This window comes from Lasioglossum baleicum, chromosome 3, assembly GCF_051020765.1.
Source record: "Lasioglossum baleicum chromosome 3, iyLasBale1, whole genome shotgun sequence".
NCBI classification, from domain to species: Eukaryota; Metazoa; Arthropoda; class Insecta; order Hymenoptera; family Halictidae; genus Lasioglossum; species Lasioglossum baleicum.
The window spans coordinates 2,703,534-2,721,002 of record NC_134931.1 but is presented as its reverse complement, the minus strand read 5'-3'; the positions used below and the strand labels follow the sequence as shown (position 1 = coordinate 2,721,002).

The 17,469-nt window shown below is 44.0% G+C and overlaps 2 protein-coding genes across 10 annotated transcripts in view; one reads left to right on the top strand and one right to left on the bottom strand.

Annotated features, from left to right (window-relative positions):
• The first annotated feature begins 1,735 nt into the window (after window positions 1-1,735).
• On the top strand, window positions 1,736-5,964 carry Gcs2beta (glucosidase 2 subunit beta). The gene is made up of 2 exons (XM_076419952.1): window positions 1,736-3,046; window positions 3,118-5,964. Exons 1-2 carry the CDS (start codon window positions 1,975-1,977, stop codon window positions 3,771-3,773), a joined length of 1,728 nt encoding a protein of 575 aa, XP_076276067.1. The 5' UTR covers window positions 1,736-1,974; the 3' UTR covers window positions 3,774-5,964.
• A 287-nt stretch (window positions 5,965-6,251) lies between these two features.
• Window positions 6,252-17,469, bottom strand: part of LOC143206990 (uncharacterized) — a 138,704-nt gene continuing 127,486 nt past the window's right edge. For 6 of the 9 annotated variants that reach the window (XM_076419942.1, XM_076419941.1, XM_076419939.1 and 3 more), the window contains 3 exons: window positions 13,177-13,237; window positions 10,216-11,582; window positions 6,252-9,797 (listed from right to left, as the gene is read on the bottom strand). In XM_076419942.1, the coding sequence (XP_076276057.1) occupies window positions 9,378-9,797; window positions 10,216-11,582; window positions 13,177-13,237 (1,848 nt within the window). In that variant the 3' untranslated portion in view covers window positions 6,252-9,377. Of the gene's footprint in view, window positions 9,798-10,215; window positions 11,583-13,176; window positions 13,238-15,376; window positions 15,518-16,994; window positions 17,151-17,469 lie in introns of all 9 variants that reach the window. The other 3 variants (XM_076419946.1, XM_076419945.1, XM_076419947.1) reach the window with 2 other exon arrangements.

The window sequence follows — 17,469 nt, the reverse complement described above, 5'->3', positions numbered from 1 at the left end:
GCGCTGTTCGCGGCGCGGTTCGTCGAAATGTTCTAGTCTGTACGAAGCATTACATTTTAAACAAATACAACTCACAACATAGACATAAAGGGATCAATAATTACATAGTATGTGAAATGAGTAAATGGGTGAATTTTACGCGGCAATAACCTAAAACCTGCGAAATGTCATGTCATTGTTGCGCCCCCATCGCGCACGCGCAACGTGTCTTCCATTCGCCCCACTAAATCTCAGTCGCGCACGCGCAATGTGTCACATATTACTCACCCCCTCTCTGATGACCACTTTTAAATTGTTCTCACACCAGTGAGCACTCTCATTGTCTCTCATATACTCTCTGATATAATATATAAACTTCTGAATTATATATATATATATATATTTTTATAGTTCCCCTACTTTTCCCACAAACTTATAGAATGTAGACACTGTAGAGTAGAGACACGTCCCTGCATTTGTCTCTACTGTCACTGGGTGACAGTAGCGCCTCTTGTAACCAATTACCGACTGTTAGTAATTTTTTGGTAAGAACCATTTGCACCCGAATAAAACATAACATTTTTCAATGCTCTCCTGCTGAGATATGTCAATTCACAAGGACCAAATGAAAGCTGGAGGAATGCACTTCACAGTAGAAAGAATACGATTTGGACATAATTATGATGTCATGCTGAAAATTGAAATCAAACAACAGTACCAGGTTATGGTTCAAATATCGCCGCGCTTTCAAATGTTCCCAATATCTCGTGGTGCAGTCTCTTCGTCCTATTTTCGTAAAAAACAGAGATATCAAATTATAGAATCGGCAACACTGTTCGTAGGTTGTAGTTGCAAATGGTTGCAAATTACACGTAAGTCCAAAGTTTTCAGGTTCCGTCAGGAGTTTCGCCTCCGGCGAATAAGAATTCTCCTGTACATGGATGCCACATCACGGACCTAAGGAGTGAGCGTAAAGTAGATTTATGGGTGAGAGGGGGTGTCCCCAAAGACGGAAGGGGAATCAACTTGTCGGCCATCTTTCTCGGCAGATCTGTGGTGCGCTCTATAGGCGACTTTAAATACTAGTGTAGCGTCTGTCCTCGTCTGTGCTATCACCGTGCTACCACAGACGAGATATAGGAATAGACCTGACACCTAATGCATTTTGGTGTCCGGTATCGGTGCGCTAACGCCCCATTTCCTATATCTCGTCTGTGCTAACACCCCGTTACCATTCAGTGTCAACACCCGTCAACACCTCTATACATAGAATTAGAGAGATGTATTATTATTATTTCTAGGGGCACAATATTTATAGCCGGGTTAATAGCAAATTATGGATATAATTTAAAGAAAATTATTGCTATCACTGGCATTTTAAGGTGTCGGTACTTCAGATTCCTATGGACACCAAGTCCCATAAGGTGTCAGGTCTATTCCTATATCTCGTCTGTGGTGCTACATCTCTAGCATGGAACAGAACCTGCATCACCTTTAGCAGGAAACAGAACCCACTTTACTGTTAGTAAATCGGTGGCACATGGATCAGGGAGATACTATTAAATTATATTAATGCGTATCAACGCGCAGAAAACACAAAGCACGACGATCAACGACGATTCATCAAGTGTTAAGTGTACAGACTACTACACTGACACTAAATATATACGTGTTACAGAATAGAGCGCACCACAGATCTGCCTAGCAAGATGGCCGACAAGTTGATTCCCCTTCCGTCTTTGGGGTCACCCCCCCCCCCCAGGGTTACGCTCAGTCCTTATGGTCCTTAGCAGTCCTTAGGTCCGTGGTCCACATGTAGATCGAACGTTCAAATTTAATTTTTCAATTTCCGCAGAGACAGAGAGACGCGGCAGGAAATGAACAAGAAATTAAACGGATGGAACCGAATCGACGAAAGATGGCAGATAATTAGGCACCTTAGCTTCCTCCACCGTGGTCCCATCACTGATCACAGCACAGGGGTCTATTTAGTCTATGGACGGTTGCTCAAGTTCATGTGTATATCCGAATGTGTGCGTGCGTGTCCTGGCTCGTGTCTTTCACCGTTTGAACCTCAAAGACTGTCCGTTTTTCATCGGAAGGATTTCGAACGGTTCACGTGCGAACAGATTTTCGGACAGTATCAGCGGAGTATCGCATAGAGAAGCGACGATGACCGATCACAAAGTATACCTGGCAGTTCTGTCGGTCGGTCTGTCGATGCTATTGGGCCACGTAGCCGGCGCGAAGGTGCTGCAGATTCGTGGCATACCTACAACGAAAAGCTCGTTGTTCTCGTCGGACAAGGACTTCCAGTGTTTCGACGGGAGCCTGGTGATCCCGTTCGCGTGGGTGAATGATGACTATTGCGATTGTGCGGACGGTAGCGACGAGCCGGGTACGTCTGCCTGCGGCAATGGCATCTTCTACTGCGAGAACACCGGCCACAGAGCCCGCTACATACCCTCGACCTGGGTGAACGACGGCATTTGCGATTGCTGTGACACCTCCGACGAGTACAAGTCAGGTAAGGACTGTTCGAATAACTGTAACGAGCTGGGCAAAGAAGCTAGATTGGAGCAGGAAAAAGCAGAGGAATTGATGAAAGAGGGCAATAAGATCAGGACTGAGATGGTCTCTAAAGGCAAACAATTGAAGAACGATTACCAGACCAATTTAGTAAAGCTCAGAGCCGACTTCGAAGAAGCAGCTCTCCTCAAGAAGGAGAAAGAAGTATTAAAGACCCAAGCAGAGGAACGAGAGACAGCTGCATTGGAGAAGTATCGGGTGGCAGAACCAGAACAGCCTGCGGTCGAGGAAGGGGACGAGGAGAAGGAGTTGCAAGATACGGAGATAGAGGACTACTTCAAACTGTTGGATTCTGATGATAGCGGAACCATCACTGTTATGGAGCTGAGAAGCAGAGTTACCTTCGACAAAGACAGAGATGGGGCTGTCAGCGAGGAGGAGGCACTCTTTTTCTTGAACAACAAGAAGGAGGTGAATTTCCAGGAGTTCGTGGACTCTGCTTGGCCTCTCGTCAAGCCCTTCTTAATGTTGGAACAAGGTTGGCAGCTGATGATAAATGTATTTTGTATTTATTCATAGTTACGCGTTGTAACTAGATTATTGTTTTAGGTATGTTCAAACCAGGCGATCGTGCCGAGGAAGAGGAAGAGGGCCATGAGAGTACGGAGGAGCCATCGGAGCACGACAAAGAGGAAGATGAAGACGGAGAGGGAGAGGAGGGAGCAGGCGAGGTTCAAGAGAAACAGGAGTCCGCTATCCAGTACGATGACGAGACTCAAGCTCTCATCGATGAAGCCTCGACCGCTCGGGAGACCTACCAGGCGGCGGAGAAGGCGGTGAACGACTTGCAGTCGGAGATCAGGATGCTCGAGGACAAACTGGATCGCGATTACGGCGTCGAAGAAGAGTTCGCGCCTTTGGACGGCGAGTGCTTCGAGTACACGGACTTGGAGTATGTCTACACCCTGTGCATGTTCGGTAAAGCGACGCAGAGGTCCAAGTCCGGTGGCAGCGACATCATCCTGGGTCACTGGAACGAATGGGCTGGACCCAACGGCCAGAAGTACTCGAGAATGAAGTACGACAGGGGATTGACTTGCTGGAACGGTCCAGCACGTTCCACCATGGTCACGCTCACCTGTGGCATGGAGAACAAGCTGATATCGGTAACAGAACCGATGCGCTGCGAGTATGCCATGGAGATATCCACGCCGGCTTTGTGCAACCCTAGCTCGGAGACTGCCGACACTCACGACGAGTTGTAAATCTCGTGTCGCGACAGACCTGTGCGAGCAAACACGAGATACATAGACGAGACACTGTGAGACGCGACCTCAGAGCGACGTAAAGCGTAACCGATGCAAGGATAGATAACGGCTGCGACAGCCGATCCGTTATCAGCCCTGTTGTCTATCACTCCAGGCGTTCCTGTGAAAGTACTTGAACGCCTTCTAATTAGAGCTGTGACTTATGAGATACCCGGGTATTCGGATATTTCATGAGATAGTCGGCTACCCGGGTATTTCATGAGATAGTCGACTACCCAGGTATCTCATGAAATAGTCGGTTACCCGAGTACTTGGTTAGCTCATGAGATAATCTGAATCTGAACTCAGAACTCAGAAATATTGTTACATACTTCTAAACGTAGTTCTCGGCCTGGAAATGCGGATTTCATGATGCTTTCTCTATAATTTTCTCTTATTCTTCAACACTTCAGCTTTAACCTCGTTGAAGAATTATCGGGCTATCTGATTTCTTTCAAAAGTTCGACGGTTTTAACACACAGTTCATCGTTTTGGCCCACTTGGCATCATGAGATACTTAGGTACCCGGGTACTCGGCTGTCTCATGAGACACTCAGGTAGAGGTATTAGCTCTACTTGTAATCATTTTCATTAATCCGAAGACACGGTTCTCCGGGGGTTCTTGCGATCAGCCGCAAGTATCGTCGGGGAGCTGTGCGCGAATTTCTTTTCGAATCGGCCAACATAAGCCAGACAGTTGCATTTTATAACCGTAACGGTGTATCTCAGGATCCAATCTGTCTTTACACGCGTTCAGATACTCTCATGCACCAGTTAACTCTACGTTTCAACGAACGATCGAGTTCAATTCCTGAGTGGACACCACAAATGCGAGAAAACACACGAGCGTTAGTTTAACGAGTACCCACGGTCGTGATTAGCACAACGTTTTTTACCGTCAACGATAAGCACAGCTGATAAGCGCTGCTGAGAGCCTAGTCATACCTTGCGCGTTACGTAACAGCAGAGTTCCATCGTATCCGCGAAAATGGTTATTCGTATTTGCACCCTAGAAACCCCTGATCGTGTTGCTCGCTGAGAATCCAGCGGCCGTAATCCGCTGGCGACAACGTGTTTTTACGCTTTCCGGTCCGCTGATGGTCTCGTGCCTATTTTCTTCGCTAAAGTAATCAACACTGAGCTAAAAATTCGAAACAAATACAAATAGTCGCCCTGCTGTTAACCTTCGAAACAATCCAGAAGGAGCTGGTGCCCCAATAATTTAGAGGTGTGCGAGAACCCGAAAATGTCGAGTCGGGTCGAGATAAGAAATTTTTTCGAGATCGAGACGAGTTCTCGAAAATTTTGAAATTCTCGATTATGTCAAGATTCTCGAAGGTTTCGGGATTCTCGAAAATTTCAGGGTTTTCACTTTCAAAGCAATCGTGGTATGAAATTTCTGATATTTCAGGCGTTTCCGAAAACCCCACATTATAAAATTTATCCATTGAATCTTATTTTTTAAATCCCGGTACTTTCGGGAAACTCGATATAATCCAGAATCCCGGGGAACATTTTCGGGGTTCTCGCACACCCCTACCCAATGTCGGTTCTGGATTCCTTCGCGGTATCTAACTGTTCTTCTTTCTTCTCGTTTCCATCTTCTCGAAACGATGAACCGAACGATGAACCGAAGCGGACCGAAAAGTGTAGAGCAACGCCGGGCCCCGTGTTTCGATCGTTAAAGTTTGTTGAGAATCGATTTACTATTTCCGTGATACGCGAGAAACCGTTGTTAATCGCAGTCACCGCCAATCTATTGTGTGTAACCGTTGCATACATTCCTGATCTTTTTCTACGAGAAATTTTTGTACCGAGCGCGATTCGTCCCCGAATCAAGCATTGTTTTCCGTGAAACTCCCAACCGCCCACTGTCGTGTGTGTATGTGTGTGCGCGTGTGTGTGTATGTGTGTATGTAAACGCGTTCGCGCGTACGTGTACCGTAGAGATGTTGTATTAAAAAAGAAAAAGAAAACGAGAACGCGAAAAAGTTAGAAAAAAGAAGGAAGGAAGGAAAGAGGGAATACGCGACACCACTTGTACCGTATCATCATCTGTAAGCCGAGGTATTTTGTAATTTTTTAAAGGCGCGTCGGCGCGCGCGCCGGAATATGCGGGTTCAATAAAAAAGGAAAGAAAGTACTGTAATTCACGATGGCAGCTTTATTTACATTAATAACGTGGCGATCTGCTCTTTTTGTATTATGTATAATATATATATATATATATATGTATATATATATATATATATATATATATATTCTTCAATTATGCGAGTTCTTGTAACGTTGTAGCGACACTTACGAGGGACACCACAGACGCTTGACACGCCCATTTTAATCTAATTCATGTAGGATACAACAAACCGTAACCTACATAAATTTCATTGAAATCGGAGTGATACATTTAAACGATATCCCTTGTTACTTCGTTTCTCTCTCTCTCTCTCTCTCTCTCTCTCTCTCTCTCTCTCTCTCTTTCACACTCGCGCGCTCTCTTTCTCTCTCTATCTATATCTCGTTAATCTAAAACCGATCTACAACGGTATCTTTTGGATTCCGACACGTTTACGATCAACTATATAGACGGCTAACAAAAAACATAAAGAAAAGAAAGGGGACGGGGCGGGGGCTGATGAATAGACTACGGATCTTTACGCGAGACGAAGCGATTTCATGTCATTTTAAGTACACGGGTGCACGTGCACTATTTCACGTGCATTAATGCATCCTTATTTTAATTTGTATAATTTTTAGAATACTGATATTAATTTACGTATCGAGACTATGGTTTCACAAATTTCGCCATTCTTGGTATAACAATAAATTTAAACGTCTGAGAATTGTAGAACCGGCAAGAACATATTTAAACATATCAGCAACAGCAGTTGCTCCGGAATAGCGTTATCCAACAGCTAACATTGTTATCCTAAAAGAAGTCGTTTATTGTCAGAACATTAAAACATATCAGATTTTTCTCTAATAAACTAGAGGGTTAGTTGATTACATTTTTCCAATGAGAGTGGTTTTCAAATTAATTTTTGAATCTATTTTATATATCCATATTTTGTATCCTAAAAATTGATGCGAATTAAAATACGGACACGTTAATACACGTGTACCCATGTACTTAAAATGACACGGGTATCTAAATGCACGTGAAATAGGGATCGCTACTAGAAACAGAAGTCGAATAGGACGTATGTTACCTCTTCTGTCAATTTGGGCGAGTTGAATAGAATACAAGAGCTCTATACATGATTCACGGACTCGGTTCTTTTTCTAACGAACGCACAAAATCCGCAGTCGAAATTGATGAACGTTTCCACGCGACCTATCCAAGCATGTTCTACGCTCATCCGATTCTTCGGTACTTCGTTAAGGCACTTAAAAGACCGAGGAGACACGCTCCAATGTCTTTTTCTCACCCCACGACGATCCCGCGCACTCATCGCGTTCGAATTGAAAATCAATATCGAACTCGGACTTTTCCGAAATCGTGCTCTTTTCACGCGAGACACCCGGTATCCCTTTCATCCTTCGAATCCCGTTAATCATTACCTTAAAAACGATTCTCTTCATCGAAATCTTAGTGTTCTTTAATTTTTAGTACAAACAAAAATGCAAAGTTAATCGCTTTCTCTTAATTTCACCCCATGGGACAATAAATTAATATAAATTTTTTTCCGAGGGTCGGGTGAGGGTTAAGCAACATTTTCCTCTTATCTTTCGTAACACCCTGTAGAGCCGGATACCAAGTGTTCGGAATCAGGAGACTCTACAGACCGATTCTGTTCTTACAAACCATAGTTTCCCAAAGTTGATATCGTTGAAATTTCGATTTTCACTTGGAAATTTCGAGAATAGGCTGAGAAGCTATGGCGCGAACGAATAAGAAACGGTTCGCGATCGTCGCTCGCAGAGTTTCTCTGTCGATTTCGCGCGGCGAAAGTTCCTACATAGAAAGTACCGAATGAAAAGGCAACATTTTCCAAAGATCACCTGAACGTCTCCCAATAGCGTTCTCAACGTACCCTGTGTTCGTTTCGATCAGACATTATCATTCCTCTTGCTCGCGCGCGTGATAACAATGGGGGGCTTAGGGGGTTGGGCTAATTTCTTTTTTTGTTTGTTTAATGGTTCACTTGGTATTATTTACAGAACGGAACGATACACGACATTTATCTGTGCCTCTAAACTACTGTACAACAAGATCCACGAAACGGTAGGCTTCTACGAGCCATTCCATGTCAGACCACATGGATCTTTGATTCTTTGAATTTTCCGTGCGGTTTCACGCGGAATGGTTCCTACGCGAGAAGATCACGGACTCGGTAAGCGCGATCTAATACTGGATCCGGAATAGATCCGGTAACGTCACGCCGAACTACGCGACTCTCGTTACACAACAGAAAATAATTGAACAACTTCTCGTAGATAATCGCGTTTCGGTGCGGGTAATCCGATCGCTCGATTTCGAACCTCTTTCGAATGCGATCGACGAACATCAACTTTCTACCGCGTGAGAAAAACAAAAATGGTGGGGAACGCAAGCTCAGCAAGCACAGTATTCGCTCCGAGAACGTGCACAACTTCCGGATCGAAGCTTCACCGATTTCAAGTTCCAATCGATGCTCTCTTGCGGTAGGATCTCCTAAGCGCGTCTGGACGCAGCGTTTGGCGATCTTGGTGTCACGTCTACTCCATTGTAATTAATTTGAAAATTGAACATTCCTTCCGGCCTAGAATAATTCCATTCGATATGGAATTGATATAATACCTCACACAATCCTTAAATGTGTAGTAATGGGTTAGATACAAACATATTTAATATTTAAAGTCACCTCTCGACTGGCGTTAATAACTAGATAAATTACATTGCTTTCATAGAATTTTTCAGGCGCTGCTAGTTGGTCATTTAAACTGTTCAACAATAGAAAACGCAACGCAAACTTGTGTGGCCAGACATACAGCAGGATGTTACAACAAATGGAATATGGATTGCAAAACGCTACGTCTAGACGCGCTTAGGAGTTCCCACCTTTCCTACGAATAAATGTTGGTCAACAGTTTTCCGCATAACCACTTGCGATTCTTCTGCACGCTTTATACAAAATACAATAATCTCTTTGTAGAATTTATAAAACGCGAAGGTAAGCAGACGTTCGAATATTTGATCTGTGTATGTTGCATTTCTTAGATATTCGTATTTGGTACAAACGCACGAAGTGCATACTCGTGTTACAATGATCAGACGTATCCTATCCAATCGCCCGTTTGAATTCACGATTCTCCGAAAGTAACAGCCGGAAATGAAAAAGTTTCGCCCTGCCATTAGTATCATTTTTGAGATCTTCGTCGCACACCCGGAGCGAATGCCGCAATACTAACGTTTCGCGCGGTCTCTCGACTTGTTCCCGGTCTCCGGGCGAGATCTCTTCAGGACTCGCGACTCTCAGCAGCGAAGAAGAGTGATCGTCCCTCGAATCGATCCGTTCGGAAGCTCGTCGACGACGATCTAGCCAAGGATTGATGTGAACGAGTGCGACGCATCGCGCAGTCTCATTTGCCCAGCTTCTCGAACATGATTAGCTTCTCTCTGAAGCTCTTCGTGTCGGTAGACACCTCGGATATGTTCCCGTTCAGCATGTTTTGAAGATCCTCGTCGTTCTTGCTGACCAGTAGATTGTCGAAGATCATCTTGTTGTCCTCCTGTTGTTTGGCGACCGGCGAGGTCGGTTGCGAGCCGGTGATCGGCTTCTTCTTCGGGTAGATCTCCGAGCAGCGTTGATTGTTCCCGTTGTCCGCCATGCTGGTCACTATCGTGATGGCTACCAGCTGGTGGATGTCGATGTTCTCCTTCGACTCCGACGACTGCCGCCAGTAGAACTTCTCCGGCGAGATCAGCGACCTCGAGTCCTCGGCTCCGTTCGCCACTGACATCTCTTCGGGGTCCACGATGTTCTTGTTGCTCCACGAATCCTGTGTACAGACCAAACAATTTAGTTTACTTTGCTAAAAATGACAACAGGAGAGGGGCAGACAAATGTCTATTAGACCGGATCGAAAACAAGAAAGCAGAATATCGATGCCCTTGAAAACTCCGGGAAGAAAGACCTCGGGAAAAAGAAAGATTTGCAAAGCATTCGTCTTGTGATACCATTCGCATTGCATTAAAAACATTTGTTACGTCATCAAAAATAAAGGAGATATTTAGGTGGACCACCTTGTATACTTTTATTTTGATGTTCTTAAGAATGTCGATATTTTCCCTGAATTTTCAAAATTTGAGCTCAATGCGCACCTCTGGGGTGTTCGATCCTGTCGTTACGGCGTCAAACTACAATTTTTCCCGGGTGGGGCGTTTCCGATGTCGAAAAAATTGAAAAAGCACACTTACGCTCTTCTCGCGTTTCTCCGTGACCGCGTCGACGGAGTCCTCTTGTTTCCTGTCCTGGTCCAGGTCCCTCTCGAGGCTGTCGAGGGTTTCCGTGCTCTCGGAGGACTTGTTCCTCCTCTCGGAGTCGAGGGTGTCCGTGCTGCCGAGTTCGGAGCTCTCGGAGGACTTCTGAAGCCTGGACGGCTTCCTAACCGGCACCTGTCTCTTCTCCTCTTCCTGCTCATCCTGCGGCACGATGTCCACATAACTGGTGCTTGGTATTCTCTTCGGCGTCCTTCTGATCCTCCTATTCTCCAACCGGTCCTCCATCTCTAGATTGTCGGAGCTCTCGGAGGACATCCTCTTCGAGGACCTCCTGCACACCTTGCCGAAGCAATTGTCCCTGACGTTCTCTTCCTCCTCGTCCTTGTTCTCGCTGACCTCGATCATCTCGAAGCTTTCCGACGACTTGGAGATGCTCTTCGACAACCGTCTGCCCCTCGCCAGATTCATATCCGAGAGGCTGCTTCTCTTCTGCAGCTCTTGGACCGCGTTCGACTCCGTCTGATGCGTTTGCTCGAGGATGTCGAAGTTCTCCGAGGACTTCGATATGTTCTTGGAAGATCGACGAGCGCGGAACTCGAAGCTGCTTCTTCTGCGCTCGATCGACTCGTCGCTGGTCAACGTTTCGATGGCTTCGAGGCTGTCGGAGGACTTAGACACCCGATCGGTCGACTTCGAGATCGGGTTCAACAGCCTGCGGACCACCGGCTTCGATTCCTCGTACTCCATCAGCATGTCGAAGCCTTCGGTAGACTTGGAGAACCAGCTAGAAGTCACTTCCAAGCTGTCCGGAGACTTCGACAGCCGGTTAGAGGATCTTCTACGCGGCAGCTTCGCCTCCAGCTCCTCGAAGATCTCCGTTCCCTTCTGCAGTCGAATCGACGGCTTCTTGGCGACTGGTCGCGGCGCTTCCGGTTGCTCTTCGTTGGTGTCCACGCTGGTCCCTGAAGCGCTGATCGCGTCCAAGCTGTCCGGAGACAGCGAAGCCACGCTCGGAGGCTTCCTAGGCAGCTTAGCCTCCAGCTCTTCGAAGATGTCAGAGTTCCGAGACAACCTGCTCGAGGATTTCCGCGCGACCGACACCGTCCTCGGCTCCGTCGTCGGCGTTGACGTAGTTGTCGGAGATGACGCGCTGCTACTGATGCTGGTGTTCATCGGTTGCGGATCCAAGCTGTCCAACGAGTCTTCCGCGATCGTCGTTATCGTTGACGAAGATGTGTTCGCCGCCTGCGGCGCCGTACGACGCGGTGGCCTCCGGTTCTTCGGCCGAACCGAAATCCGGTGGTGAGCAGCCGTGTGGTTCAAGCTCGCGCTCTCTAGCTGCGCTGCTCGACAGACAAACATTGCATTGGGTCAGTGTGTCAGCTCGAATGTGTGGGCGATTCAGCGTGCAATTTAAGGCTGTCGCCAACGACACTCGACCAACGTCGACGTGTTCACATTATTAGCAGACTGCGGATCTTGATGCAAAATATAAATTGTTTGCATGAATTTGAACTTTCTATCTTAAACGATTTTACTGTGAGCTGATGTTCTTCCTTTCTTCTAATTTTCTATCACTTTAAATCGCAGCTATTACATTTTGCAACAAAAAAAAAAACACTGTCCAACAAATTTCAACTCTTTTTATGTTTCCTAATTACTGTTGGGTGGTTCTTATAGAGTTTCTTGCGCTGATATCGAACCTGCCCTTAATTTTTCCCCTTAGACGCACAGTTTTTGAGAAATTTGAGTTTGAAAGAATGTCATATTTTTCAAATTTAAACAAATATTGTGATGTTATTATAAAAGATATTGAATTGTTCGTTACAGCAGAAGATTCTGTAGACTTTCCTGAATGCAGTGGTATCCAATATTAATGCATTATGATTGTTTAAACATGTTTTTGTAATCGTGGAACAAAGGTGTTGGACAGTGTTATTACACGTGACAGCACAGCATCGATACTACTCTTTTTCCTACTTTTCATATCTATGAACGAATATGTTTTGACGTTGGTCTGGCGTCGTTCATATGCGTTTATATACTGTATTGAATTTTCGACAAGTTAATCATTATTGGAACTGCGGATCTTTACGCATTTATAGTAAAATTGAGTACATGAAATTCAAAATTGTTGTAATATTTTAAAAATTGAAGATCTCAATATATGATTTCTCTCCTCTATTAAAATCATTAAGGGAAGAAATAACGTTCAATTTGGTTTCTATTTCTTGCGATCGATGCAGACAATTTTTATTTTACATAAAGATCGGAGTCTAATCATTATATTATAGTCCTTATGTTCTGTTAATTTCAGTGGTATTAAAATGAATCGAGTATCGAGATGTTCATCTTATTATCAGATATTCATTTTCCAAGTCGTGAACCATGTCGTATGCGAGTGCCTAAATTATGAGAACAAACATGATATATTACAAACAAAGCTCCTCGATGGTAAACATTGCTTTCGTCTTTGTATTACTTCGTTCAGCAACAAAATACTACAAGAATATTACAAAATTAACAGAACATAAAGGCTACAATGCAATGATTAACTTGTCCAAAATTCAATACAGTATTGTATAAAACAGAAGCAAAGTTTCAGATTTTTGATCGCCGTCAGCCGCGGCGCTGTTAATTGACCGACGCGACAGCCTTTAATGTGTAAGTTGATTGAATCTCTTGATGGAAGTGAATTGGTTTCGTCAAAGATGGTTTCATAGTTTGAAAAAGTATAGGAAAATTGATTATTTGTTGCGATACAATCATTTTGCAATTCTCGGAAGTTGCGATCCATGAATATCCCGGAAACAAAAGGATAATGATCTATCTTATCTGTAGATCAAGAGGATTATCGGACGTTGGATCGGATCTTTATGCAAACGCGCGTCTTTGTAAACGTTCCCCAAAACATTATGATCTTTTGGTAATACTTACGTAAGTCTTCTTTGGCCACGGGAGCGATTCGATCGATCGAGTCCCTGGGTGATTTTGGGTGCTACGAAAAGAAATCGGTATTACTATCGATACGGATCGCTGGATCGAGAACCAGTGGATCGACGTTTGGTTGGCCAACGACTCGTAAAACGATACCGATAGAAAAACAACATATTTCGGCGTTGCGAAAGAGTCGTTTTCTAAATCGAATAAAAATGTGACAAACGAAAGCACATTTTGAAAGTCCGGTGAGAACCTTAGAAGACTAACATTTAAATAGTGTTTGAATTTTTCGATATTAGGTGATCCCCTTACATCAGTGGTCGGCGAACTGCGGCTGTTCAAATGACGTTTTTAAAATAAATTGAAAATTCAAAATTTTCGACACTGTAAATTACAAAATCAGCAACATCTGTCATTTGGAAAATTTTTAATTTTTGCGCCGCCACCGAAAAGATTGTATTGTATTTAAGTTCGTGTGTATTCACATAAATTAAATGGAAATTATTTTATACTTTTTAGTGCGTTTTTTTGACTAATGGGTTTGCCGACCACTGCCTTATACCATTGTATTTGTTAATCGCAACAAATTCCCATAGACGTGTTAGCAAAATAAATGTGACCCTATGCACACCGGTCTCTGTCGGTAATGGCCGTAACGGTATTAAACCGCGACCGGAGTTGGGACCGAAGCCGGGGCCGAGGCGGGGGCTCGGGGCCAGTTATCCGCGATCGTTCGGAACCGGTTGCAGGTGCCGGTCGCCTCGAAAGACACTTCTTCGTCTGGGAAAGGTTTCGTTTGTGTTCCCGGTGCAACCCGCGACCAACAACCGGTCCTTATCATCGGTCGCCTCGTAATTGCGCGCGGCTGTACCTGTACAACTGATAAACTTCACTTTCGACGATTTGCAGCTGAAACGCGAGTTTAACCGACGTTGCCCGTGGCTAGACGGGTTGAATGAGCGATCAAGATCGGGTCCCGAGATACTCGCCAGTTAATGTCACCGAACCTGGGGCCACCGGGATCCTGAATCCAAAGGAAAGTTGTTTCCCGACGTTGACCGACACGAATCGTTTATTCCTTGAAAACTCAACTTTGCAGCCGTGACTCAAAAACCGGTGGAACCGTGCTTTAGCAATCGACTCCGTTCGCTCGTTAATCCATTCATTCGATTAAGCGATACCGAACAATTCTGACCGTTGCAACATGCGAAAACCCCGATTATCCTGTTCTCCAATTGTTCTATCACAGGTTTTGCACTACAAATTATGCAGGCCCTTTTGCAAATCAATTTCAACCTCTTACAAATAGAGTATTTTTAAGTAATTTAATTGTGAAGCAATTCAAAATTTGATTTATTGCATAGATGTACACGAAATACTTATTTAAAAGTAATTACCACGATTCATTAACTTTGTAATGTATGAAAACGGCGTGTAGATATGTATATTCATTGTAGCCATTATCTGATTAATAAATTTAACACTAAACCTACCGAGCACTAAAAGCGATTAACATGTGTGTGTTTTAGTTTGCAAAAATGACGAGGCTATTTTCATTTAGATTTTCTGTAATTATTTACAACAATATGTACTTGGATACAGAATTTTAACGAATCAATTTCCACGTAAGCAACTTCATAATTTCAATAATTGTGAAATGAAAAATATCAAACCGGTCATTTGACCGGCAGTGGTAGGTTTAGTGTTAAAAAATGAAAGTAGATATGTGCCCACATAATTATGAAACTGGTCTAACAATAAGTCATACATTTCTTCTTTCGAGATATTTAAAGAAAAAATATATTAATTTCAAACATCCTTGATGGGTGTAAATGATTTGCAGAAAGCTGAAATTGATTTGCATAAGGTTGAATTCGATTTGCAAAAGTGTGAATCTGGAGTGCAAAGCCTACATTAGAACGCTGTACAAATAAAATGAAACGAAACCCTAAAACACGTGAAACCCAATTAGCCGATCTATTTTGCGAGCGAGTTTCGACAGAATGCGGTGCAACCGCAGCCTACGTCCATCTGTGATGCAATCGATCATGCTCATTCCATTTGCGTGTTCGCTGTTCATCGTAACCCTTCCGCCTATCGGTAAACGTCAGCCGTGGTCGGCCTGCGTTCGCGAGTCCGTGTGCATCCGTGCGCGTGCCAGAAAGAGGACGATTCGATTGTTCGGTCGATCGATTACCTCGATCGTCTCCTCGATCCGCGGACTCGCTTCCTTGATCACCGGCGGGATCCTCTGTCTCGCTTCCGGCTTCGAGCGTGGTCGATCCTCGATCCTGCACGAAGGCCTAACGGATCCCGTCGAGACGTCCTCCGGTTTATCCTATCATTGGATGAACACATCGAATCGTGAGAGGCTCGTGCACAGTGCACGGCACGATTCGTCGCGCGGCGTGTTGTTACGTCGCGCCGAACCGATACGGTCCGATGATAATGCTGCCTGTCGCGCGTTACTATACTTTTCAATATCTACCTCCATTATACCGGTTGAACCACCTGTCGTACAGTATTTCTCCCAATATTAATATTTACCTTACAAGTTATCTCTTTTTGCAGTCGGAGTTATCTCAACTTGAAAATTAAACGTTTCTTCAATAACACTGTCCAACACCAAATTTGATTTCAATATACTGTTGGGTCCTTCTTATAGAGTTTTTTGCGCTGATTCCGAATCTGTCCTTAATTTTTCTCCTATACACGCAAAGTTTTTGAAAAACATGGCTTTGGAAAAAAACACATTTTTCAACTTTAAACAAATATTGTGATGTTATTATAAAAGATATTGAATTGTTCTTTACAGCAAAAGATTCTGTAGACTTTCCCGAATACAGTGATATCCAGTATTAATACATTATGATTGTTTAAATATGCTTAAACAATGATTAAAGACGGAGAGACACCACTTTCGCATCAATTTTTGAGGATATTTTTCAATTTATCTCAGAAAATTAGGGTCCAGCGGAAAATTGAACTGTACTACGCGATAGAGCAGACTTTTATCTTGAAAAACCCCCGTTTGAAGTTTTGCGACACCGACGTTTTTTTCGAACCAGAAAGCAAAATATCTTCGCCTAGTGGTGAGCGCCACTGGTGACAACTCATGTCGGGCGAAGATATTTTGCTTTCTGGTTCGAAAAAAACGTCGATGTTACAAACTTGAAAGGGTGGTTTCTTACGATAAAAGTCTGCTCTATCGCGTGGTATAGTTCGATTTTCCGCTGGACCCTTATTTCTTGAGATAAATTGAAAAATATCCTCAAAAATTGGTGTCTCTCCGTCTTTAATCATTGTTTAAACATGTTTAAACAATCGCAATGTATTAATATTGGATGTCACTGTATTCGGGAAAGTCTACAGAATCTGTTGCTGTAAAGAACAATTCAATACCTTTTATAATAACATCACAATATTTGTTTAGAGTTGAAAAATATGTTTTTCAAAAACTGTGCGTATAGGAGAAAAATTAAGGACAGATTCGGAATCAGCGCAAAAAACTCTATAAGAAGGACCCAACAGTGTATTGAAAACAAATTTGGTGTGGACAGTGTAATTGATTTTATAGAATTTTTCAGGCTGCTAGTTGGGCATATAAAATGTTCAAGAACAGAACCAATAAAAAAAATGAAGAATGAAGGTACAAATGGACGGTGAAAATGACGTGTCAAAAATTATTTTTGTTCATCAAGCTGTGTCGCCGTGCAGTTGGATTTCTTACGCATCGCATCGGCGCAGCTTTATTTAAGCTCGTCTCTGTTTGATCCACGGAGGATCTGGACGGGATCGCGTCTCCGATCGATTACCTCGATCGCATCCGACTCGGTGTTCGCCGGCTGCTGATGCTCTTTCCTGGGCCGAGGGATGTTCCGCCTGCATTCAGGCCTCGGTCGAGGTCGATCCTCCATTTTGCACGGCAGCTTGATCGATCCCAGCCCTCTGCTGCTCTCCAAAACCTTGTCCTTCCGGTCGGATTAAACGTGATCGTTTATTGCGCAATCGTCGCAGCCGATTTCCGTGAAATCCGTGAGCATTTCGTTACGAACTTTGTCTGGTTACGCGGTCTGTTGCGTCAGAAACGAGGACTTAGCGACGCGCGTCGTAACGCGTCGGATACAACGAAACTCTAGATCCCCGGTACTCAAGGACTTCCAACGAAGGGATCACTCGCGCGTATAGCTCGCTGGGAAACATACTGGAACACGGGTAAATGCGTCGATCTCGATGATATTTACAGAAAGAGACTGGTACGAACGATATTTCATGTGGACTTTCTGTTCT